Below are 25,904 nucleotides of genomic sequence, written 5' to 3'. Positions count from 1 at the left end.
GTTTATGCTTAAAATCAGTGTTTGGTGCTTGTACATCAGTGTCATTCATCTATCATTTCCTCTGATTTTAGGGATTACTCATGGTTAAGGTTAGGTTTAGGTGTAGGGATATGGTTAAGAATATATTTTTGGAGTAAAATGTTGTTCCAGGGTCAACAAAATATGTTGACCTAGGAACACATCGGACTTGGCAAAATCAGGACGTGCCCCTGATATATCTCAGAACCAGGCATAAGAGTGGGTTCCTTAGACTCATGCCATCAGCCACAGAAGTCCAGCATGATGGTCACGAGTCTTGCGCTGACAAACACCACTCAAGTTTGCTTCAGAAAGTGTCATTATTTCGGAATCACTTATAATGTGTCGCGTGGATCTACAACATGACAGCCAGAGGACCGTCGTGTTTGTGTCTTCGTATGTGAGTCGAAAAAGACGTGTGCTGATGAAGATTGGCTCAGTTTTGTGGCCATCACTGCGGCTGGGAGGGACTTGAAGTCGCTCTTGTTCGGTTCTCAATGGATGCCAGCATCAGCATTCACGCGATCAGATGTGAAACGAAGCACGTGAACGCGAGCGAGCGGCAGAACATGAGCGTCGTGGATGTGGACGAAACGACGGAGATCGGTATGAAGACGGTTTAGTCAGATGAAGCAAGATGTGCTGCATGACCTGACAGAGGGCATCATCTCTCTGTTTATAAACACCCGTCCCTTCATACAAAGGAACCACGCGGGGGATCGATGCACCCTCTCCAGTGGTGCAACGGTAAGATTACACATATCCTTCCTGGCATATTATGTGATATTATAGGCTGCCATATTAAAACAATAACAGATCAAGTTTGAGGGTTGACTGGCTTCATTGACACAAACACCGCGTTCATAACAAAGAAATGTTGATATATGGGTTAATGACAAGTAATGCTCTGAAATAACGAAAAGGATTTTAAAAATCTAGTATAAAAAGCACACGCTAGATCTTAGAAATGTAATATTTGTATCCATATTGGTTGCATACATCTTGAAAAACTACCATTCGTGATTCTCTTCAACAAAAACAACAAAAAAGTTTGAATGACTAAAAATGTCAAGTGGTGTAACCTTTAAATACTTATTTCTTTGTAAACTTGAATACACTTTTTTTTGCATTTTTGAGTCATGTATATCTAATAATAATAATATTTATCATTAAGCAGATGTATTTCATATATTTCTGAATAACTTTATTATAATAAACGTGCCAGAGCATAGATTCAATGACTGAGAGCGCGTTGTCACCTCACGCTCACTTTAAATGATTTTCACACTTAAAGGGACACAGCCTGAGAGAAGAGATATTTCAATAGACTATTAAATATTTCCCACATGAAAGCTGTAGCATTCATCTGATCATGCTTTTTGGATTTGATTCAGATCTGCTCATCATTCGATCTAGATTACTGAGATTCACTGAGGGCTGTTAACAAAAAAAATCATATTTATAGGTCAGCCCATATATGTCATGAAAGCGCCTCACAGATGAGAGCCCTCTATAACAGCCGGGGGGTTGTTAATATTTCATGTAAATCTCTGTCAAACAGCTTTGAAAGAGCTGAAATGCACATTTTGGGTCTGCTTTATGTAAAAAATAAATAAATAAATAATAAAAATAATTAGCAGCCATTTGTGTGCTTTTGTGCACAGAAGAAAGAAAGAGAGCATATAATCACAGATTTTACATTTGAATACGTGATAACAATTATACATTATATGAAGCTGTTTATGGCTTCGATTCATGGAAATATTGTCTATGTTGCTGCGTCTTTTTGATATCAGACAGAGAACGGGAAGCGCTCATCTTCTTCACACTGCACACATGCATCTTACTCGCAGGTTTCAAAGAGCTCTGCTGGCAAATGTGTGGTTTGCTCAAGGATCTGTTTTGCCAACACAAAAAGCACAGTTTAATTCCCAAGAAGGGGTGACTCAACCCTGCTTCATCAGTGTTGTCCCTCACCCTGCGGGACGGCCTCCGCAGATGGCTTTCTGTTACTGAAGCAAATGTGTGGCTGTTAAATGGCAAGCAACTCTAGTGACCTACATTTATATGCCTTCTTATGCTCTCTTCCACACACCCCCTCATCTCACCTCCTGTTTGAGTCTTCATTTTTGTATCAAGAACAGTACAAACTCTTGTGAAAAAGAAGGGCGCTTATTGAATGTGCACTTGTAGTGTACTTCGAATCTTATACAGTTTTTTTGCATATTATATAATATTAATGAAATAAATTGCATCTTAAGAGTACTTAAAGAGAATATACTGTTCTTAACACACTTTTAAAAAGTCTCCTTTTTAATAATGCCAGTACATTTGTAATAATTGTGCTTTAATAATCTTTTGTTATGCTTTAAAAAGCTCTTAATATGATTTGCCAGATAGCATACTAAAGCACACGTAAATAACTTGATTACAATTTCAACTGTATTGTGTTCTTAAATTTACAGCTAATCTACAGTATGTACAAAAAATGTGCAATTAGAAATATATTTAAATACATGACATAGGCGTTTCTATAGAAATTACATTAAAGTATATTTTAGAATATCATAAATTATTGTCAGTACATTCAGCAGTTACACTTTAATCAAAATAATTAATTACTGAATCACATATAAAGATCTACTTAAGTCGTCCTTAAGTTCAAGTAATTGCATTTCATATACATTTTAACTATAATACATTTTCATTTTTTTGCAAATACCATGCAGGTAAGTGTCGGAAAACATCACAAGTCTTTTCTTTAGAGTATATTATTTCTGTAAAAGTATGCTAAAGTGTATTTACACGAAACAATAACATTACAAATGTTTTTTTATATGTATATATTTAATTAATATTTAATAATAATTAATAACAAAAAAAATCTTGGTTAATATTTGGGAAAAAAATTATATTAGGAAGTCTTTGTGGAACAAAATATGTTAATTCAAGCAGATACTGTACAGAAGGAAAAGAGCACATTGATAAACAATTACTGAACAGCTGACTGCGATCATTTCCCAGGATTTGCTCATATTTACAGATTAAACAAAATAACTGGAACGAGAAGAAGCCTACTTTAAATCAGTTGTCAAAAATGTGTTTAATTAAAAGACTTTGTTGAGGTTCTTGAGGCCATTATCAGTTGTTTTGTCAGCAGGGAGTGAGTGTGAGAATGAAGCGCTCTATCGATTTCCTCCTAGGAAGCACAACTCTACTTGAGACAGACGCGTCTCCCTCTCTCGGCAGAAATGATGTTAAATGGCAAGGTTATTGATTTCCACTGGTTCAGGTAACTTGAGAAGAGCTGACAGAGACAGCTGAATTGAAAAAGCCTGTGTTTATTTTTTTCAGCCTTGTACAAGAAGAACAAGTGCATGCCATCCAAATGTGTTCTGCAATTATATTCTCAGGAGATGCTGCACGATTACCAGTGCTAGGTTCTGACATTTTCATGTAAAGTTCTTCTACATTTGTGCTTGAATTGTAGAAATGTACAACAATATTGTTAACATGACATTGATAATAAAAAGAAATTTTTCTTGGGGAGCAAATCAGCATATTATACTGATTTCTGAAGGATCATGTGACACTGAAGACTGTAGAGAGGAATGATGTTGAAAATTCAGCTTTGGTCACAGGAATAAATCACAGTTTATAATATATTACAATAGAAAACAGTTATTTTAAATTGCAATAATATTTCAAAATATTACTGTTTTTATTGTATTTTTGACTAAATAAATGCAACTTTGGTGAGCATAAGAGACTTCTTTCACATGTTCAAAATCTTCATCCAAGAAAAAAAAAAAAAGAACTTTGTGGATTTGATTTAATTCTATACTTAAATTTACCTAAAAAACATATGTGCAAAAACCTGCAAAAGTAAATTTGACTTTTTACAAATATTTACAAAAAAGTAAAACTTACATGCACTTTTTGTTTTATCATCAAAGCCCAATATAAATAACTAAGTGAAACACCTTTGATTTAAATATCCTAACACTTTGATACCGTACCATTGCACAATATTATTTATCATATCATATACTGATCAACAATACAGTAAAACAGTATATCAAAATATAATTTATTTCAACTGTATTGTCAGCATCATTACTCCAGTCTTCGGAGTCACATGATCCTTCAGAAATCATTCTAATATGCTGATTTGCTGTTCAAGAAACATTTCTTATCATCACTGTTGAAAACAATTGTACTTCACATTTTTGTAGAAACATATATTTTTTGTATGTTTGACCCCATTTGTTATGCCTGTTCAAAAACATTTCATGTTAACACAATATCTTTTAAATTATCAAAAAGCATTTTTTGAATCTTGCATTAAATAGCAGTAGTAGCAGCAGATTCATTGGCTATAGCTACTGATGGTATACTAAGCTACTAGGCTAATTGGCTATCGCTATGCAAAGAAAACAGGCTTTGTTATGTATCATGATGATAAGAAAGCAGGCTAATCAACTAATGCTATATGAAATGCTAATAGCTAAATCTGTTAGCTTGTGGGGTAACTGAAAAAAAATCACAAAAACAAATATTTGATGCGACTATTTATAGCTTCCATATGTAAAACAGGCTATAAAAAACATTATTTTTCATATTTAAAAAGTTAACAAAAGCTACATAATAAAAGCGATTTTGTAGGATCGCCACTTTATACATTAACGCAAATACATATTCAGACAAGCACATGGCAGCAACACAAAGCATAGGCATGTACTGTAGATATGGTCAAGACAATCTTCTGAAGTTAAAACCAAGCATCAGGATGGAGATGAATGGTGATTTAAGTGACTTTGAACATGACATGGTTGTTGGTGTCAGATGGACTGTCAACTGATCAGCTGAGATTTTCTCGCACAACCATTTCCAGGATTTAAAGAGAAGGGACCGAAAAAGAGAAAATAAACAGACGTGTTTGTTAACAGTTTTGTAACAAAGGATAATTGCTGGTGAGTTCAAGTAAACAGACAGTCTTGGGTGAATTAATGAAGTTACTGATGAGCCAAGTCAAGTCACCTTTATTTATATAGCGCTTTAAACAAAATACATTGCGTCAAAGCAACTGAACAACATTCATTAGGAAAACAGTGTCTCAATAATGCAAAATGATAGTTGAAGGCAGTTCATCATTGAATTCAGTTATGTCATGTCTGTTCAGTTTTAAATAGTGTCTGTGAATTTATTTGCAATCAAGTCAACGATATCGCTGTAAACGAAGTGACCCAAACTAAGCAAGTCAGAGGCGACAGCGGCAAGGAACCGAAACTCCATCGGTGACAGAATGGAGAAAAAAACCTTGGGAGAAACCAGGCTCAGTTGGGGGGCCAGTTCTCCTCTGACCAGACGAAACCAGTAGTTCAATTCCAGGCTGCAGCAAAGTCAGATTGTGCAGAAGAATCATCTGTTTCCTGTGGTCTTGTCCTGGTGCTCCTCTGAGACAAGGTCTTTACAGGGGATCTGTATCTGGGGCTCTAGTTGTCCTGGTCTCCGCTGTCTTTCAGGGAGGTAGAGGTCCTCTCTAGGTGCTGATCCACCATCTGGTCTGGATACGTACTGGATCCGGGTGACTGCAGTGACCCTCTGATCTGGACACAGACTGGATCTGGTGGCTACGGTGACCTCGGAACAAGAGAGAAACAGACTAATATTAGCGTAGATGCCATTCTTCTAATGATGTAGAAAGTACATGTTATGTGAAGTGTTTCCGGTTCCAGTTTACCTAATTAATGCAGCCTAAAAATCCTTTAATGGATTTGGATATTAGAAGCATATTAGTATGTTATGTGTATGCCAGGTTAAAGAGATGGGTCTTTAATCTAGATTTAAACTGCAAGAGTGTGTCTGCCTCCCGAACAATGTTAGGTAGGTTATTCCAGAGTTTAGGCACCAAATAGGAAAAGGATCTGCCGCCCGCAGTTGATTTTGATATTCTAGGTATTATCAAATTTCCTGAGTTTTGAGAACGTAGCAGACGTAGAGGATTATAATATAAATGGAGCTCATTCAAATTCTGAGGTGCTAAACCATTCAGGGCTTTATAAGTAATAAGCAATATTTTAAAATCTATACGATGAGTGTTTTCTTTGTTTTACCAGAGGTGGAGAGACCACACAGAATTGATGAGCTGATGGAGATTGCCAGAGGTGGGGGACAGGTGAGTACAACCAGTCTGGAGTGAAGAGATCTAGGGAGAAGGTGGAGATCACGAGGGAGACGAAGGAGCTCTTGGAAGGAGGTAAGTAGGAGATTGTGGGTAAGTAGATCATACGTTTTGTGTCCTTAATCCATAAGGGAGACCACCAGTTATGGTGGCTATGGCAGTTACGGATGTAATCCAGTCTATCTCTTGAATCTTCGTTTTGATTGTCGGTTTTGTTTGGTTTGGGGTACATATGTGCAGTTAGGGGGTCACCCCTGTGGAGCAGGATCAGAGACACTGGTAGCTGCACTGGCTGGTTCCCGGATGATAGGAGATGGTAAAGTTGAAGCGTGTGAAGAAGAAAGCCCACCTGGCCTGCCTGTGATTTAGCCATTTAGCATAATGTAGGAACAGTATTCAAGATTCCGACTATCAATGAGCACTACAGACGGCTGGCAGGCGCCCTACAGTCAGTTTCTACATTCCACCAGGAACAGCTTGATGGCCAGAAGCTCCATGTTTCCAATGTCATAATTTTGCTCTGCCAGGTATAGCGTTTTGGAGAAGAAGGCACATGGATGGAGTTGAGGAGGAGTTGTGACTTCAATGATGCAGTGGGAGTGTTAACAGGTGTGCTGAGGACCTTTCAGAGAGAATTCACCAGCTCCATGAAGGGATCCACATCTGCCGATTTCATACCGTTATGGTCTGGTGTTCTGTTATGGAATACCACACTCGGAGACACGATGGAATGTTAACCCAACAGGTGTGTTTATTAAAAGTTTTGTAGCAATGGATAAAGGCTGGTGAGTTCAAGTACATATATAATCTTTGGTGAATTAATGAAGATACTGATGAGTGTTTTACTTGTTTTACCAGAGGGGGAGAGGACACACAGGAGGTGTTTCTCAATGTCAAGGAAGGATCCTCGGAAGCCAGTATTTCGAGGATGCTACGTCATCGACATCCGTCGAAGGACAGTTCCAATGTCGATGATCGTCGGAATTTCAACCAAGGACTGAGTCCTTCGTTCGAAGAATATCCCATACACGGGAAAGGATGCATATGTGTATCCTTCGCGCTCTTCGCGCTCTCAAATTACCCACAATCCCATGCGTGCAGCTTTGCTTTCTAACGTTAGTTCAAAAATTCTAAAATGTCGAACGTTAACGTAGTCGGAGCGTTAACGGTTTTTATTTACGTTACCAAACATTTGTCATAACTGTAGTAAATATTAAGTAAAGTTTGACGTTTAAATGCCAGTACAAATTACTACCGTATTGATATTGTAAATTAAACAAATACAAATGGTTAACTGAACCGGACCTGTCATTTAACAATTGGTTGCGTCATCTGCATTTCTTTTATAAATAACTAGTTAAGTTGTCCAAAGTAATTTAATGATACCATTCACAGCGTTATTCAAACGGACCTTTTCACTGACGTAATGACGCAATTACGTGCACTTGCTAGCCTGTTCCATTTATGTGTTCTCCGTATGCTAAAGAGGAGTCTCACCTAGCCTCTGAAGGAAGTGACTTGGAAGGATCAGTCCTACCAAGGAAGTATCCTTGACATTGAGAAATGCCTAGAATTGGAGCGATAACGGTGATTGCCAGGAGCTGGGGACAGGTGAGTATAGCAGGTTTTGAGTGAGGAGATCGAGGGAGACAGTGGAGAACACGAGGGAGACAAAGGAGATATTGGAAGGAGGTAAGTATGAGATTGCAGGTAAGTAGAGCATACATTTTAAGTCCTTAATCCACAAAAGAGACCAGACAATGAGGCAGTGAGGAGCTTATAGTGCTGGCTGGGTGATGATTGAGTGGTGGATGAGCCTGGAGGGGTCTAAACACATGAAATCATAGCTGTATATGACTTTCTTCTTTTAGACAAATACAGTCAAAGTTATATTTAAAAATGTCCTGGCTCTTCCAAGCATTATAATTGCAGTGAATGGGGGTCAAGATTTTGAAGTCCAATAAAGTGTATCCATCCATTATAAAAAAGTGCTTCACATGGCTCCAGGGAATTAATAATGGCCTTTTTAAAGCAAATCAATGCGGTGTAAGAAAAATATACATCTTTAAAAACTGTAATTTCTAGTTTATTGCTAAATGTTGTACGCATATTCACAATAGAATAATCTAAGACATAGGTTAACATAAGCTTCGGTGAGAAGTGATGAAAATGAAAACAGGAGAGAAACAAAGAAAACACCGGTCATGAATTAGAAGTATGAAACGAGGATTTGTAAAGAAAAATGGCAGAGGATTTTGATATAAGCCAAAAGGAGACTTTCTTTTGCTGTAAACAAAGTTTAGTTCTCACAAAATTAGCATATTCTCACTGGAGCTTAAACTACAGCCACGTCCTACATCATCCGCTAGAATACCACTCTCTCATGAATGCGTGTGCGACAGTTAGCAGAAGCTAGAGATTACTGTTTATAAAGTTACAAATATGGATAATGTTCTTAGACAAATGCATTGATTCAATTCCCCAGAGCTGTGTAGAGCACTTTTTATGATGTATGGATGCACTTTATTGGACTTCAAAGTCTTGATACCCATTCATTGCCATTATAAAGCTTGAAAGAAACAGAGCATTTTTAATATAACTCCGATTGTATTCATCTGAAAGCAGAAAGTCACATGCACTATGGTTTGAGGGTGAGTAAATAATGGAGTAAGTTGAATTTTGGGGTGAACTGTCCCTTTAAGGCATTCTTGAAACCAAAAAGGATTTGTTGTGTGTTAAGAAACAGTTATGGAAGTGAACTCTTTTTAGGTACACTTTTTATTTCAGTTATAGTATTTTAAATAACAGTTTTTAAACTAAAGTATATATTTTTAAGATTCAAAGTACACTAAAAGTGTACATTTATTCAGTACAGACTTTCAGTAACACTTTTTTTCACAAGGGATGGTCCAAAAGGCCTCTGGATTCTGCAGGGTGAATCTTTCACAATGCTGGAACTAAATTCTAATGATGTAATGATAGTTAGCAGTCAGTTCACACACCTGCGTTCCCTCTTACAGAGAATCTAGACACATGACTGAGTGAAAGCCCTTAATGTTTCCTGTTTTTTGTCAGTGAATGTGGACTCATGTCTGAAACACTGTTAGATTAGTCATCAAACCTGTATTCAGATGAGAGGAGAGCTATTTGTGTGTTCTAACACAGACATATAACTGATTAGTTCTGTTTGAATGATGTGTTTTTTCATGTTGTATGTGTTACTGATGAGATTTCACTTCTTGTATAGGGTGCTTCTGCGGTTTGGGACTGATTTATTCCAATAAGACCTGCACTATGCCATCCGTCACCTTCCAGGACCTTCCTCTCAACATCTATATTGTGATCTTCGGCACAGGCATCTTCATCTTCGTACTCAGCCTCATATTCTGCTGCTATTTGATCAGGTGAGTCTGCTCTCACTCACACACATGAACACACACACAGGTATTGACTTCACACAGGAGTATGTATCTTACTGATTAGCTGTAGGACGGGCCGGTAGTGAAAGTCAACAGGAAATTGAATTGTTGACGAATCACATGCAGACGTCAGCAGGACGCTTCATGTCATCAACACTTTAGATGAGCTGTTATTAATGAAACTATTGTTTTTTTTTTCTTTTCTTTTCTTTTCTTCTTTCCTTATCTATCCAATCTTTTCTACCTATTTCTCTTTTCTTTTCTTTCTTTCTTTTCCTTTTCTATCTATTTCTACTTTTCTTTTCTCCCTATTTCTCTTATCTATCTTTCTTTCCTTATCTATGCTACCCTTTTTCTTTTTTTCTGTTCTGTCCTGTCTAATTATTGTGATTTCTTTTCTTTCCTTTAATTATCTGGCCTTTTTTATTTTCTTTTTGTCTTTTCTTTTCTACCTATTTTTCTGTTGTCCTTCTTTCATTTCTACATATTTCTCTTTTTTCTTATCTCTTTTTTCTACCTATTTCTCTTTTCTTTTCTTTCCTCAACTATGCTACCTTTTTATATTTGTTCCCTTTTCTATCCTGTCTAATTCTATTTATTTATTTCCTTATCTTTAGTTATCTGACATTTTATTTTCATTCTACCTATTTTTATTTTATTTTTTACCTATTTGTATTTTCTTTGGATTCTTTCTTTTATACATATTTCTTGTTTCTTTCTTTTCTTTTCTACCTATTTCTCTTTTTTTCTGCCCATTTTCTCTTGTTTTCTATTCTTTCCTTATCTATGCTGCATTTTTTTATTTTCTAACCTGTCCAATTCTTCTGATTTCATATCTACCTATTTCTCTTTTCTTTTCTTTTCTTTCTTTTCTATCCAACGTCTATTATATTTTTCCTACTTATTTCTCTTTTATTTTCTACCTATTTCTTTTTCTTTCCTTTTCTATCTATCCAACATTTTTCCTTTTCTTTTCTTTTTAATTTTCAACAATGCTGAAAATTGAATGAATTATATGAACTATTTTCAGGAACTTAATGCTTTATCTGTTTTTTTGTCATCAATAGTAAATTGAGACATCAAGCCCAAAGTGAACGCTTTGGATACAGAGAGGTAAGAGAGAGTAGGCAGAGATGCTTTAAAGAGGTAATCACTGACATTTTTATAATTTCATTTTTATTTTATTTTATATATATAATGTTATAATCAAGTCTTTTTGTTCTAACTTGTATCATATGTGTCAACTGCAGGTGATTTTAAAAGGAGACCCGAAGAAGCTGAATCTTCATGGGGTAAGAAACTGCCCTGTCTACTGTAGATCCTCAGAACTCTATCAGGGATTCGTCGTAGAAACAAATTAAAATATTATTACAGTTTAGAAGTGTTTTCTATATATTTTAAAATGTAATTTATTCATGTGATGCAAACAATAGTTCACAATATTACAGCTGTATTTTTTATCAAATAAATGTACATTTGGTGGAAATGACTTCTTTTAAAAACATTTAAATAAAAATCTTAAGTATTCCAAACTTTTGCCCAGTATCGTGTATATATATATATATATATATATATATATATATATACTGTATACACTGTAAAAAATGAAGTAATGTCATAATGTAATAAATAACAGATATACATAAGATATATAAGCCAGTAAATCTCATCCTGATGTCCTTCTGACTGAATCCCATGCTCATCTGTGTTTTTCAGTGTGCTGTTATATCTTTGAAAAGCTTTCAAGAGTTTTGTATTTCCACCCATGTTTTCTTTCTCCCCTTTCCTCATTGCAATCTGTGTCTCCATACCCCGGTGGTGCACGTGACTCCGTCCCTCCACAGCAGACCTGTGCCGTGTGCTTGGAGGACTTTAAGGTGAAAGACGAGCTGGGAGTGCTGCCATGCCAACATGCCTTTCACAGGAGGTGAGTAATGAGCTGGAGTCGAACAGCAGGTGTTCGTAAAGCAGCAGCAGTTAGCATCCTGCTATTAGCAGCTCTGTGAAAGACAGGCGAGCTGACTTATCCTAGATACTTCATCTTCTCTTGAACATTCTCTGTTTCCCTATTTAGATATTTCCAGAATATGTGCATCAAAAACTCCAAAAAGCTATCTGTATGAAATATTTTTGTTTCCTAAATATGTAGTTATTAGTAGAGAAAGATGTTTTTGCCCTATAATGCGAGGTTTAGCGTGATAAGGATGCTGGCAGTGAAGTAATCTACACTCATCATCATCACCACATACTTATTACTGAAATAAATATACTTTAAAAGAATATACTTCAGTGCAAACTATGTTTTCGGCCATGCAATTTAAAATTAAATGAAAACATATTATGATTTTAATTTCTTTTAAATGTAACTAGTTAAGCTTAAGAGTGATTTCTGAACCATTTAAATGCATTCTCATATACAATTTCATAATTACTTTTATTGTTTTTGAAAAATGGTTAAAGCATACTCCTGAATTTACTGACAAGCATTTATGATAAAGCAAAATATACTTTAAATCTTAAAAAAGTACTCAACCTCAGGCCATGTACGATAAAGATGAGTTTGTTACTTCATCAGAGCAGATTTGGAGAAATGCAGGATTACAGTACGTGACTTGCTCACCTGTGGATCCTCTGCAGTGAATGGGTGCCATCAGAATGAGAGTCCAAACAGCATCACAATAATCCACATGCAATACACAACTTTAGTCCATCAATTAACATCTTAAGTGAAAAGCTGTGTGTTTGCAAGAAATAAATTCATCATTGAGATGTTTTTTACCTTCAAATAGCTTCCAGCTAAAATACAAGTCCATAATCCATAATATTAATTACTTTCTCCAGTGAAAAATTTGTCTAGTCTGAAACAACAGAGAAATCTGCACAAATCATGCACCGTTTACAAGTGAAAACCGTTTAAAACCGTTCTAAAGAAATATGTGTGTAGATTTTGATGTGATAGGACGACGGAGATGGACTTTTCACTTATTATTGATCATGCACTCATTTATTTGCCATTTAAAGCTAAAACGTCTTGTTGGATTTATTTCTTGCAAACACGTTTCACTTCACAAGATGTTAATTGATGGACTGGAGTTGTGTGGATTACGGTCTTGTTTTTATCAGCTCTTTGGACTCTCATTCTGACGGCACCCATTCACTGCAGAGGATCCACTGGTGAGCAAGTGATGAGATGCTAAATTTCTTAAACAGACCTGTGATATAATCAGCTTCCACTTCCGCTTTTAACATGAAGTACATGAAGTACATCAGGAATGGAAAAAAGGGCAGATTTCAAGGCAAATGCAAAACACATGTTGGTCTGTGTGTTGGTAGGTGTGTGGTGAAGTGGCTGGAGGTGCGCTGCGTCTGCCCCATGTGTAATAAACCCCTGGCGGGATCCTCCGAACAGCACCAGAGCATAGGCACACTGCTGGATGAGCTGGTGTAGCGCTCAGACGCTTCTGGAGAGAGACAAGACTGACATCTGGCTTCAAGGCTTTCTGAGGAGTCTTTTTTTACAGACCTGACTCTGACTCTCACAACTTCTAGGCTAAGACCCATTGTATCTTCGGAGGAAAGAAGCCTTTAATTTAACATTGAATGCTAACAGGGCTGTTCACAGTGTCAGTTTGTGTGCTAACTCACAAAGCTAATTCACCTCTGGTTCCCTCACGATTTCATAAGGTTTTTTTTTACTGATGAGTAAAATAAGGTCTGCGGGAAACACAAAATTAAGATTTAAGAAGAATTTCAATTTGGAAACTGATCGAGTGCTTTATAAACTCAAGTTGCTACATACAGTATGATGCAACTACCACAACAATGTGTTTACACATTTGACGAAACAAGAAACCTTAGTGTAGTCTTTATGTAGTGCCCTGTTGAAAAAAGGTATGTTTTGAAGCTAGGATGCTGGTTTGAGCTGGTTTAAGCTGGTCGTTTGCTGGTTTAAGATGGTCCTTAGCTGGTGTGTTGGTCGGACCAGTTTAGGACCAGCACATGACCAGATTAAACCACAAAAGGACCAGCATAAACCAGCTCCAACCAGTATCCCAGCTTCAAAACATACTGTACCTAACCAGCATTTGCTGTTTTTTTCAATAGGGTGAATTTTTAAAGCACACAAATGTTTTAAAATCTAATTTCAAGAATGAATGTGTGTGATTTGTGGTGTGCCAAACTGTGCCAAAATTAAATGTAACGGGCCACTAAAAACCAATTGTATCTCCTGTGAGAAATACTGTTGTCTTCTGGGTATTAGGACTACTCACTGATTTTCTGTATTGTAAGAGCTCTACATCAGCATTTACAGCTGAGGAGGGAACAGGATTTACATCATTGAAGCACTGAACACTGCGACTGCGAGTGACAACGTGTGTGTGTTACAGCCATCAGTAGTAGTGAAGGGTGTCTCGTTCAAGATTATGTGTGCACAAATCATGTCACTGTCTTAAGAGATTTTAAGTAAACACTACCACAGTTCCCAGCCGCAGAAATGAGCTGCCAGTGAAAACACAAGTGGCTTTCTTTTTGTATTTCAAGTGTTTGTGTTTGTTTACTGTAATGTGATTGCCATTGTTACTACCTTCAGTGTTTTAGTCAATGTTTTCATACCGAAAAAATGAACATTTTAAAAGCATTTTTCTGTGCTGCACGTTTCATTTTCTATTATGTGTGTGTGCAGCTGTCTTTTAAACGACCTTTTAGCTAAGCCAAATATTTTTTAACAATTCATAAATTTCTGTTTCATATATGTGGTAGAACATGACCTTTTTTCATTATATTTAAATATAAAAGTGAACTTCAAATTTTGATTTGTCTGACCACAGAACAGTTTTCCACTTTGCCACAGTCCATTTTAAATGAGCCTTGGCCTAGAGAAAACGCCTGCTCTTCTGGATCATGTTTAGATATGGATTATTTTTTTACCTATAGAGTTTTATCCCGCAATGGCGAATGGCACGGTGGATTGTGTTCCGGACAATGTTTTCTGGAAGTATTTCTGAGCCCATGTTGTGATTTCCATTACAGTAGCATTCCTGTATGTGATGCGGTATGTGCCGTCTAAGGGCCCGAAGATCACGGGAATCCAGTATGGTTTTCCGCCCTTGACCCTTACACACAGAGATTGTTCCAGATTCTCTGAATCTTTGGATGATATTATGCACTGTAGATGATGATAACTTTAAACTCTTTGCAATTTTTCTCTGAGAAACTCCTTTCTGATATTGCTCCACTATTTTTCGCCGCAGCATTGGGGGAATTGGTGATCCTCTGACCATCTTGACTTCTGAGAGACACTGCCACTCTGAGAGGCTCTTTTTATACCCAATCATGTTGCCAATTGATCTAATAAGTTGCAAATTGGTCCTCCAGATGTTCCTTATATGTACATTTAAATTTCTGGCCTCTTTTTGCTACATGTCCCAACTTTTTTGGAATGTGTAGCTGTCATGAAGTCCAAAATGAGCCAATATTGGGCATGGCATTTCAAAATGTCTCACTTTCAACATTTTATATGTTATCTATATTCTATTGTGAATAAAATATACGTTGATGAGATTTGTAAATTACTACATTCCTTTTTTACTCACAATACAGTGTCCCAAATTTGTGAAATTGGGTTTGTATGGTTTTGTGACGGTTGTGTATTAGGAAACACAAGGAGAGGGTAAGATCCAATTGCAGGTAGGTTTATTGCACAAAAAGGTAATACAAAATAAACAGTCCAAGGAGACAAACAAAACAAAACAAAAGAGGGAACCGGATGAAACGGAATGGAAACTCGGAGGAACGAGAAGGCAAGGGTAAGTCTTGGGAGACGAGAACATAGTACACAAAGGGTAAGGACTCCATACAAACAACAGGGAAGGACAGCTATTTATAAGGAGCCTAATGACAATAGATTGCCTGCACCTGTGCGATTAACTGGAGTGCAATTACTGTGAAGACAGGACCAGACTAGAGGAATTATTGTGCCTATGGTGAAGTGCCTAAGGAGAAGTGAGCTCACTAGGGAACACCCAGGAAAACAGAGACTGACAGCATGACATTACCCCATCCCCTACGGAGTAGCTGCCAGATGCTCCACCTGAAACCCAGGAAAACCCAACAGATAAAGAAGTTAGGAGGGAGGTGGAGCGGCGGCGGACTAGGGGGAGGGACGGAGGGTCAGAAAACATAGTATACAGAGACAGGAGAACCAGATAGAATGGAAAGACAGAGACAAGAGAAGTGTAACACAAAACAAGGAGTCCAGGAGGGTGGTGGACCGGCGGAGGATCAGGGGGAGGGACGGAGGGCCAGGTCCAAAAAAAGGAGACAGACAGAAAAACAAAAGAAAACAGAAACACAAAAACATGGGTCCATGGAGGACATCAAGTGATGCCCACCTGGGCGGAGCAGAGGACCACCACCCCCATGTGGTTGATGCCGGAGTCCCCCAGTGCGAGGCGGAAGACCACCACGTCCTTGTGGTCGATGCTGGAGTTCCCCAGGGCGGAGCAGAAGACCACCACGTCCTTGTGGTCGATGCCGGACTCCCCCAGGGCAGAGCAGAAGACCACCACGTCCTCGTGGCCAGACCAACGGGAGGATGAAGATCCCCAGTGACTAGACTTAGTCCTTGAAGATCCCCGATGACTTGACTCAGTCCTTGAAGATCACCGGTGACTTGACTCGATCCTCAAAGATCACCAGTGACTTGACTCGGTCCTCAAAGATCACCAGTGACTTGACTCGGTCCTAGAGGATCACCAGTGACTTGACTCGGTCCTAGAGGATCACCAGTGACTTGACTCGGTCCTAGAGGATCACCAGTGACTTGACTCGGTCCTAGAGGATCACCAGTGACTTGACTCGGTCCTAGAGGATCACCAGTGACTTGACTCGGTCCTAGAGGATCACCAGTGACTTGACTCGGTCCTAGAGGATCACCAGTGACCTGACTCTGTCCTCGAAGATCACCAGTGACCTGACTCTGTCCTCGAAGATCACCAGTGACCTGACTCTGTCCTCGAAGATCACCAGTGACCTGACTCTGTCCTCGAAGATCACCAGTGACCTGACTCTGACCTCGAAGATGACCAGTGACTTGACTTCACTTTGAAAGGTCAGCAGTAACTAGCCTTGTCTCTGGAAAGTCCATAGTAGCTAATCCTGACTCTGGAAGGTCAAAGGTGACTAACCCCTGACTCAGGAAGGTCAATGGTGACTAACCCTGACTCTGGAGGGTCCACGAGCACCTGACTCGACTCTGAAGGGTCAACGGGAACCTGACTAGACTCGGGAAGGTCAACTGGAACTAGCCCTGACTCTGGATGGTCAACGGTAACTAACCCTGACTCTGGAAGGTTGATTGTGACTAACCCTGACTCTGGAGGGTCCACGAACACCTGACTCGACTCTGGAGGGTCAACCGGAAACTGACACGACTCTGGAAAGTCAGCGGGCACCTGACTCGACTCGGGAAGGTCAACAGGTATCTGACTTGATTCTGGGGAATCAACTGGAACGTGACTCGACTCTGGATGGTCAACAGGAGCCTGACTTGACTCTGGACAGTCAACTGGAATTTGACTCGACTCTGGAAGGTCAACAGGAACTAGCCCTGACTTTGGAGGGGTCAACGGTAACTAACCCTGACTCTGGAAGGTCGACAGTGACTAACCCTGACTCTGGAGGGTCCATGAACACCTGACTCGACTCTGGAGGGTCAACCGGAAACTGACTCAACTCTGGAAAGTCAACGGGCACCTGACTCGACTCGGGAAGGTCAACAGGAATCTGACTTGATTCAGGAGGATCAACTGGAACATGACTCGACTCTGGATGGTCAGCAGGAACTAGCCCTGACTCTGGAGGGTCAACGGTAACTAACCCTGACTCTGGAAGGTCAATAGTGACTAACCCTGACTCTGGAGGGTCCATGAACACCTGACTCGACTCTGGAGGGTCAACCGGAAACTGACTCAACTCTGGAAAGTCAACGGGCACCTGACTCGATTCGGGAAGGTCAACAGGAATCTGACTTGATTCAGGAGGATCAACTGTAACATGACTCGACTCAGGAGGGTCAACCGGGAACTGACTCAACTCTGGAAAGTTGACGGGCACCTGACTCGACCCGAGAAGGTTAACAGGAATCTGACTTGATTCTGGACAGTCCACTGGATTTGCCTTCCTCTGCAGTGGCTCCGGGCTGGCGGCCATCTTGTGCAGTGGTGCTGGCTCCGCAGACGTGACGTGAACAGTCTTGGGAATCTCTAGGATCTTTGACAGCCTGGAGAAATAATCTAAAAATGCCATCTTGCCTCGTGGTGCTGTGTTGGCGGCCATGCCGCGCAGCGGCGCTGGGTTGGCGGCCATTTTGTGCAGCAGCACAGGACTGGCGGTCATTCTGTACAGCGGCGCTGACTCAGCCGATTTGCGTCTCCTCTCCCCTCTCTGGTCATAATGGGGAAATGGGGATCTCCCCACAGTGGAGATCGCTGCCGGACCTCCTCTCGACAGCTTGCTCCGGAGCGACCTCCCCTGGTCCCACGGAACACCACTAGGCGAGAGCCCTCAAAACCATTTTTCTCCCGCTTGCTGGCTAGGGAGGAAATGATACCAGACATACCGCTGGATCTTTGGTTGATGGAGTCCTTCTGTGAGGGTTGTGTATTAGGAAACACAAGGAGAGGGTAAGATCCAATTGCAGGTAGGTTTATTGCACAAAAAGGTAATACAAAATAAACAGTCCAAGAAGACAAATAAAACAAAACAAAAGAGGGAACCGGATGAAACGGAATGGAAACTCGGAGGAACGAGAAGGCAAGGGTAAGTCTCGGGAGACGAGAACATAGTACACAAAGGGTAAGGACTCCATACAAACAACAGGGAAGGACAGCTATTTATATGGAGCCTAATGACAATAGATTGCCTGCACCTGTGTGATTAACTGGAGTGCAATTACTGTGAAGACAGGACCAGACTAGAGGAATTATAGTGCCTATGTATGGAGGAATTATTGGTTCAGATTATAAACTAAAAGTCTAAAACTAAAAGTCTTAAACCAAAACTAAAAATCTAAATTTGAAACTTAAAGTCCAATTCGAAAATTAATTTGGTATTTAGGATTGGGCATTTTCTATTAAGGGTTGGGCATTTGGTCATTTAGCCATTTAGGATTGGGCATTTGAAAATTGAGCATTTGAGAACTGAGCAGCATATGCAAATTAGGAGGCGTGGCCCAAATACTGGAGGCTGGGTTTGAAATGGCTGGTGCACAGAAGCACCTTATGGACAGCAGAGGGAGCTCCCAGTGCTAAGGAGCACACTATAATGAAACCAAACGGAGCGAGTGACCGGCTTGAGCAAAGACTGTGTGATAACTTCAACTTAATGACAACTTTGTAACATTTGTCGCCTCAAACACAAAGTCACCAGTGAAAGGAGTGCTATCGGTCTGACGACGAGAAAGCAGCAGACAGTGCAGCAGGTAAGATTCTAACATTAGCTACTAGTTATATAAGCTGATATTGATAACATGCTTTAGTATTATTATATTGGGACATGCTGTTTTGTTTTTTAAACTGCGGTTAACCCCTCTGACATTAGTAGATACACTCCTTTCACATTGCCACTAGATGGTCTTGTTTCTGTTTTTTTTTTTTCTATATAGCCTATATATTTTTTATAAAGATTTTGAGAGAAAAGAAATTAGGCTTGTTCGACTTGAACCGACGCTGCACACTGCAAGACTGACCGGTTTATGACATTAAAGTACTGCGAGAGCGATTCAAAAGCATAAGGAGCGTCTACTCTCTTTGATGTCATATGTGTATGTATATATACACTCACCTAAAGTATTATTAGTGAGTATTATTACACCTGTTCAATTTCTCATTAATGCAATTATCTAATCAACCAATCACATGGCAGTTGCTTCAATGCATTTAGGGGTGTGGTCCTCGTCAAGCCAATCTCCTGAACTCCAAACTGAATGCCAGAATGGGAAAGAAAGGTGATTTAAGCAATTTTGAGCATGGCATGGTTGTTGGTGCCAGATGGGCCGGTCTGAGTATAAATATATGCATTTACATACACACACGACATAAGACTTTTCACACTATGCCTAACTTGAGGTTAAAAACTATAGAATACATTTTTATATTAATGGTAAGGTACTTTACAATCAGAATTGGTTGGGAAGCAGCTGCAGTTACTTCTGTTTAATGCTGTATTGATTGCCATTGGTTTATGTTTTTAATAAAAAGCAACCTATCTACAATGAACAGAGAGAGCGAGAGCTAGATACAAAATATGCTGGGGAAGCAACATAAAGGGCACCAAGCTTCTCGTCAGAGGAACTTGAAGTTTTGCTGGACCTTGCCACCAGGTCAGAGATCACACCCCTATGGTCCACTATAACCTGCACGTTTATGGCCGTGTATCCCTTTCGCGATATGTATGCCTGATCAATCACTGATGAATTGGCGATAGGGATGAGTGTGCCATCCACCAGGATGCAATCCCCGGCAGGGCGCAGAAGGACGTTGGTGACAGTGTGGATGCACCTCCACACCTAGGTCTTGATTAGGCCGTAGCCCTCTCCCACAACCTCGATGAAGCTTTCTGTAGAAAAAAAAAAAAAACGTAGCGCTGGGCTTCAGGGCTTAAAGCTAAATTCCGCCGCGTTTGCCTGGCAAGCGCAGGTCTGAGAAGGTCCAGCAGCTCCATAATGAGCTGTCTTGGGAGGCAATTTTTAATATAGCCACGTCAGACAAAATGTCAAAAGGGCTTAAGTTTTGCCGAATAAAAAAAATTGACATGGACTAAATGGCTCCGCGTCCGGCGCCATCTTTGATTCAATTAAGGACACGTTGGATCACTGCTATAGTTGGTCACTTACTGGACACAACCATGATTACCCATTTATAGATCTTAGCCATTTAGAGCCAAATTGTTTGCCAGATTTTAATTATCAAAAAATTTATTGCCAATTCGCTTTAATTACATTACGAAAAAGATTAGGCTAATTACCACCATATTAGTTCTGATACCACATAAAGTCAACTTCATAAATAGGCCTGTATCCATTGCGAACATAATTTATTATGAGTCTTAAAAAATAACAGAAAATCATTGTTGAGCCACAACATTGTCAACATACCATAGTTTTAGTTGTACTTCACTGCGCTGATTTCTAAAGACTGCTGTACAGTAGCGTCTTAAGCTCAAACAACGCTAAGAGAGAGCTTACGAATAGTCCACACCAACCATATGAATGTGTGACTTAGCGTACGAACGTGTCGGTAATCGTGCCACAAGGTTAAGAGAGAGGTTAGGGAATAGGTTAAGAACTACTTAGCGATAAGAACATTTTGGGGAACCAGGCCCTGATATTTATTGTTCCCTTTAGTCTGTCACTTTTGGCGTCACGTTGGTAATGACTGATAAGTTGGGATCTCGCTTAGAGAAACCAATCCACTTCAAGTGTAATTAAAAAAGCCAATACACAATAGCATGCAATGATTGCATCCACAGGCTGCACTACCCCCTGTTTGTGGTGCAGACGGTCATCTCCTCTGTGCTCTTGAGCACGTTAAAAGAGCTTTGTTCTTTTTGTAAAGACGATATCACCCGTGCATTTCTGAATGCGGTCATTACCTGGTATCGGGTGATGGTCATGATTGCTGCCTCACGTGTCTAGGCATTAAGCACATTGGGGTGCCGTTCATGGATGAGTCATGTTCTCATTGCGGGAAGTGCATCATGTCGCTGTGCGAGATCAGGGAGGACGAGGAGCAGGTCCTGATTGTGGCGCCTTACTGGCCCACTCGAAACTGGCTCTCGGAACTAATGCTCCTTGTGACAGCCCCTCCCTGGAAGATTCCTCAGAGGAAGGATCTACTGACTCAGAGACGGGGCACCCTGTGGCACCTGCGTCCAAACCTCTGGAAACTTCTTGACTGGTCCCTGGACGGGATGCAGAGGTTCTAGGTGAACTACCCCAGGGGGTACTTGACTCCATCACTTCAGCGAGAGCACCATCTAGACTATCTTACGTCTTGAAGTGGAACCTGTTCGTCCAGTGGTGCTATTCTCAAGAAGACCCCCAAAGATGCCCTATCAGAGTCAAGCTGTCCTGGTTATCAGGTTCCTTAGGGTGGCCAGAAGGATAAATACTCCCCCGGCCCACCTCTATACCCTCTTGGGACCTGTCTCTCGTGCTCAAAGCACAACAGCAGGGCCCATTCTAGCCTTTGCAGTCAGTTGAAGTTTCTATTAATGAAGGTTCTGCCCCTGCTTGCACTGGCCTCCATCAAGAAAATAGGGGACCTGCATGCATTCTTGACTGACGAATCATGCCTAGAGTTTGGGCTGGCTGACTCTCAAGTAATCCCGAGGCCCCAGCCCGGCTATGTGCCCATGTTCCCACTACTCCCTTCAGGGATCAGGTGGAGAGCCAGTAAGCTATGCCCCTCAAAGGATGCAGATCCAGCCCTAGCTTTTCTTTGTCCCGTCTGAGCCTTAAGATGATACCTAAACTGGACACAAAGCTTCAGGACCTCAGATCAGCTCTTTGTCTGTTACAGAGGCGGAAGGGGAATGCGTTTCCAAGCAGAGGATGACCCACTGGATAGTAGATGCCATCATCCTGGCTTATCAGGCACAGGGTATGCCCTGTGAAAAAACACTCCAGAGAGTCCGTACTGTAAACTTTGTCGAGTTCCTCCATCGGCAGACAGACGTAGTGGAACGTCCGGCACCAGTCCCTAAACTCAGTAAAGATGTAAGAACCAGTAAAGGGCTGGGTTCCATATGGGTTCCTTAGTGGATCCCATATGAGTAAAGTCCACAGTATAGCCTCAGAGCCGGTGTTTCCCAGCAGACTTTCTGCCATTTTCCAAGAGATTTAAAATCACCTCTTGTCTTCCATATGCACCTAAAGGGTTGTTCATATGTGTAAGTGCTTCTGAACCTCCTTCGGGGAGGATGGGGCTTCTGCAATGTTCCTGTTCCAAGGAACACTAAGTGGGTAGTTCTACAACAACCCTGACTGGCCTTCTTGTTACGAGCTGAGTTTTTATATTTTAGCCAACTTTTACTTTTACTCCACTACATTTCCAAATTAAAATGTATACTTTTACTCTGATACATTTCCCTGAAGCATGTTCGTTACTTACTACAAAATAGTCAGAAGTCAGAAGAACACAGACTACAGGAAAGCATGTTTGACGATTCAGTGGTCTGGCGTTTGTAGACTCCTAAAAACACCTTTGCTCATGTGCAAACAAGTGCGCGCACAACCGCAAATGATTCATCAATGATTCATGATTCAAAAATCAGCATGAACACATTTAATAATCATTTTATTAGGGCTGTCAAAAATAGCGCGTTAACGGCGTTAATTAGTTGTTTGTCGTTAATTACGTCAAATTTTTTAACGCATTTCACGCATGCTCAGTGTGACAAATTATTCAGGTCAGGAAAGTCTCGTCGATCTCTGAATTCTCAAGATAGTAAAAAACAGCGGTGAGTGCTGCGACGAAAACACAGAAGAAGCTTAAGGTTTTACCCCAGTTACTCTCAAATACATTAATGCCAAGCTCGATAAACAGAGACGACTTTGGTAGTTGATACCCTGCTGGAGCTTCTTCCTGTTATAGCGTCCTGTGTTTCACATTGCCCATGCGCAGAACGCATACATGCAATGCAGCGAAAATTACAGCTGTTTGGAAAAGCATATGCATTTTTACTTGGTTTTACTGCCACTTGAAGCCTTCAGAACGAGAAAATATCGATCTTAAAGTATTGTGGCAGAGCAAATGAACACCTCCCAAAAAGAAGAGTGCCCAGAGTGCAGAGGGCGCATGTTTGTGTTTCTGAGTTCATTCTTTCGAGTTTCTCTATGCATAATTTCATAGATATGTGGCTATATTTAACCACTGGTTCACCTAAAACTCTTACACTATCTGTAGTTAAATGGCATGGTTTGATATAGTGCACAGGTAAATTTGATCTATGTAAATGTTAAACTTTTGAAATTCAGAAAAAAAGAACCACATATTGATGAATCAATACATGAAAATTATGTATCTGTGTCCTGTTATTTATCTTTTGGTATGCATTTCAGAAAAAAATGGTTACGATTCAGGTGTAATTGCAAATAGTGATTAATCATGATTAATCCACTGAAAATTCTGATTAATTTGATTAAAATTTTTAATCATTTGACAGCCCTACATTTTATACAATTTCAGTAAAGCAATAAATTACTTATGTTTTAGACATAATATTGCTTGTTTTTGCTCAATTTTGCCAACGAAAATAGTTCCAAACAAAGATCACAGCAATGGATGAAGTTTACTTATTGAATTGATCAGCTTTTTGAATGATTCGGTTGAATAAATTATTTAGTGATTCACTCATTAACACAGTCAAATTATGCTTTGTTTCTGAATTCATCTCAATAACTCACTCATTAAGAGACAATTGTTGTCACCTACTGGCGGTTTTAATTTCACATTTCGAATATTTTGTTGATGTTTTAAATTATTTCAGATATCAGTTTCCAATGTCTGTTAAAAACAAAACATTATTTAACTGCAGGTTAAATGCATCCATGTCCCCTCTGAGATACATAATCTGTAAATACACCTAAATGCTTTTTCAGATGCAGATTCCAGAAATGTTTTCTTGTGTTGGAATGAAAGACACTAAGTACAGATGAAGTGCTTCTTATTCTTACCCCAAAATACTAGATGGATAAAGAGAGTTAACACTGAGCAAAATCTTGCTTCTCAAGCTGTGTATAATTTTTTTTTATATGTGTGACCCTGGACCACAAAACCATTTTTAAGTCGCTGGGGTATATTTTTAGCAATAATCAAAAATACAATGTATGGGTCAAAATTATCGATTTTTCTTTTATGCCGAAAATCATTAGGATAGTAAAAGTAAAATAAGTTAATTTCCTTCTGTAAATATATCAAAACTTAATTTTTGATTAGTAATATGCATTGCTAAGAATTCAATTGAAAAACCTCAAAGGTGGTTTTCTCAGTGTTTAGCTTTTTTTTTTTTTTTTGCACCCTCAAATTCCAGATTTTCAAATAGATGTATCTCAACCAAATATTGTCCGATCCTAAAAAACCATACATCAATGGAAAGCTTATTTATTCAGGTTTCAGGTGATTTCTAAATCTCAGTTTTGAAAAAATTTACACTTAAGACTGGTTTTGTGGTCCAGGGTCACATATTTATTTGCTTCTCTTCCATTTTGCATTTATTTGTTATTTTACTTTAAATACTTAAGTATGGTTAAGATTAAAAGGAATAAATGGGGAACAAGAGTTACATATGTAACCAAGACTATATAAATATATATATATATATATATATATATATATATATATATATATATATATATATATATATATATATATATATATATATATATATATATATATATATATATATATATAATATTTCAAAATACATATTTCAATACATTGCATTGATCCATCGATTACTGTAATTTTCAGGCCCCAAAAACGATCCAAAGTCAGCCCAGGAGTTTATTCTTAAGATGTACCAGGATGAAAACGAAGACAAAGACAAAACCATCTACTCTCGCTTCACTTGTGCCACAGACACGGAGAACATCCGCTTGATCTTCGCAGCTGTGAAAGACACCATCCTCAGACACAACCTTAAAGAGTTCAACCTGGTTTAAAGTCAACAACTAGTCCTCATCCTGGAGGACAATCCTGGTCCTGCTCTCTTCTGTTGATCTGTTGAGTAGATTTATCTCTCACATTAGCTTAACATTGTTCTATTGTTGACTAAGGACTTATATAAGGAAGTATCTAGGAGAATGGCCTAATGGATTAGATGTCAAGCCTTGATCTACCATTACAAGGATGAACCTTCTTTTCAGTTGTGTTTAGGTCCTCTGATAGATGGGTTGACAACAGATTTTGCCATTTTGCTCTTAATGTGAGTCGAGTTTACAAGAGATGCTACTTAGGAGGGTTTAAGGCACATGTAAAAAATGTTTTCCTGATGTAATAGATCAAACTCTTGAAGACTCCTTGAAGCATTTAAAGGCAAAAAAGATGGAGAAGTTTACATTTTAATTTAAAAACTTTTTTTTTTTAAACATGCTATGACATTTCCTTTATGCAGTTGTAACGCAAGCCTGAATCATGATTATGCATTTGAAGAAATTAAAGGTATGAATTTAATTCAGATATTTTTTTGTTTACAACACACGTAAAGACAAACAAAATACA

The 25,904-nt window shown here is 39.2% G+C and overlaps 1 protein-coding gene across 2 annotated transcripts; it reads left to right on the top strand.

Annotated features, from left to right (window-relative positions):
• The first annotated feature begins 244 nt into the window (after positions 1-244).
• LOC128018294 (RING finger protein 122) lies at positions 245-15,183 on the top strand. 2 transcript variants are annotated; one of them, XM_052603728.1, is made up of 6 exons: positions 245-765; positions 9,450-9,606; positions 10,689-10,734; positions 10,872-10,913; positions 11,466-11,548; positions 12,955-15,183. In XM_052603728.1, the coding sequence occupies exons 1-6, from the start codon at positions 741-743 to the stop codon at positions 13,067-13,069; spliced, it is 468 nt and encodes a 155-aa protein (XP_052459688.1). In that variant the 5' UTR covers positions 245-740; the 3' UTR covers positions 13,070-15,183. The 2 variants fall into 2 exon arrangements, with proteins under 2 accessions (XP_052459688.1, XP_052459690.1); XM_052603730.1 differs by having other exon boundaries at positions 279-765; positions 11,469-11,548.
• The last annotated feature ends 10,721 nt before the right edge of the window (positions 15,184-25,904 follow it).

The sequence above is a fragment of the Carassius gibelio genome, chromosome A8, assembly GCF_023724105.1.
Source record: "Carassius gibelio isolate Cgi1373 ecotype wild population from Czech Republic chromosome A8, carGib1.2-hapl.c, whole genome shotgun sequence".
Taxonomy (NCBI): domain Eukaryota; kingdom Metazoa; phylum Chordata; class Actinopteri; order Cypriniformes; family Cyprinidae; genus Carassius; species Carassius gibelio.
This window is presented reverse-complemented; position numbering and strand designations above follow the sequence as displayed.

What these genes read in the sequence shown, in the direction of transcription:
- LOC128018294 (XM_052603728.1), top strand. Translation starts at nt 741, where the DNA reads ATGCACCCTCTCCAGTGGTGCAACG. An exon ending in TTCTGCTGCTATTTGATCAG is followed by an intron (nt 9,607 to 10,688) that starts GTGAGTCTGCTC and finishes TGTCATCAATAG; the next exon opens with TAAATTGAGACATCAAGCCC. An exon ending in AGAAGCTGAATCTTCATGGG is followed by an intron (nt 10,914 to 11,465) that starts GTAAGAAACTGC and finishes GTCCCTCCACAG; the next exon opens with CAGACCTGTGCCGTGTGCTT.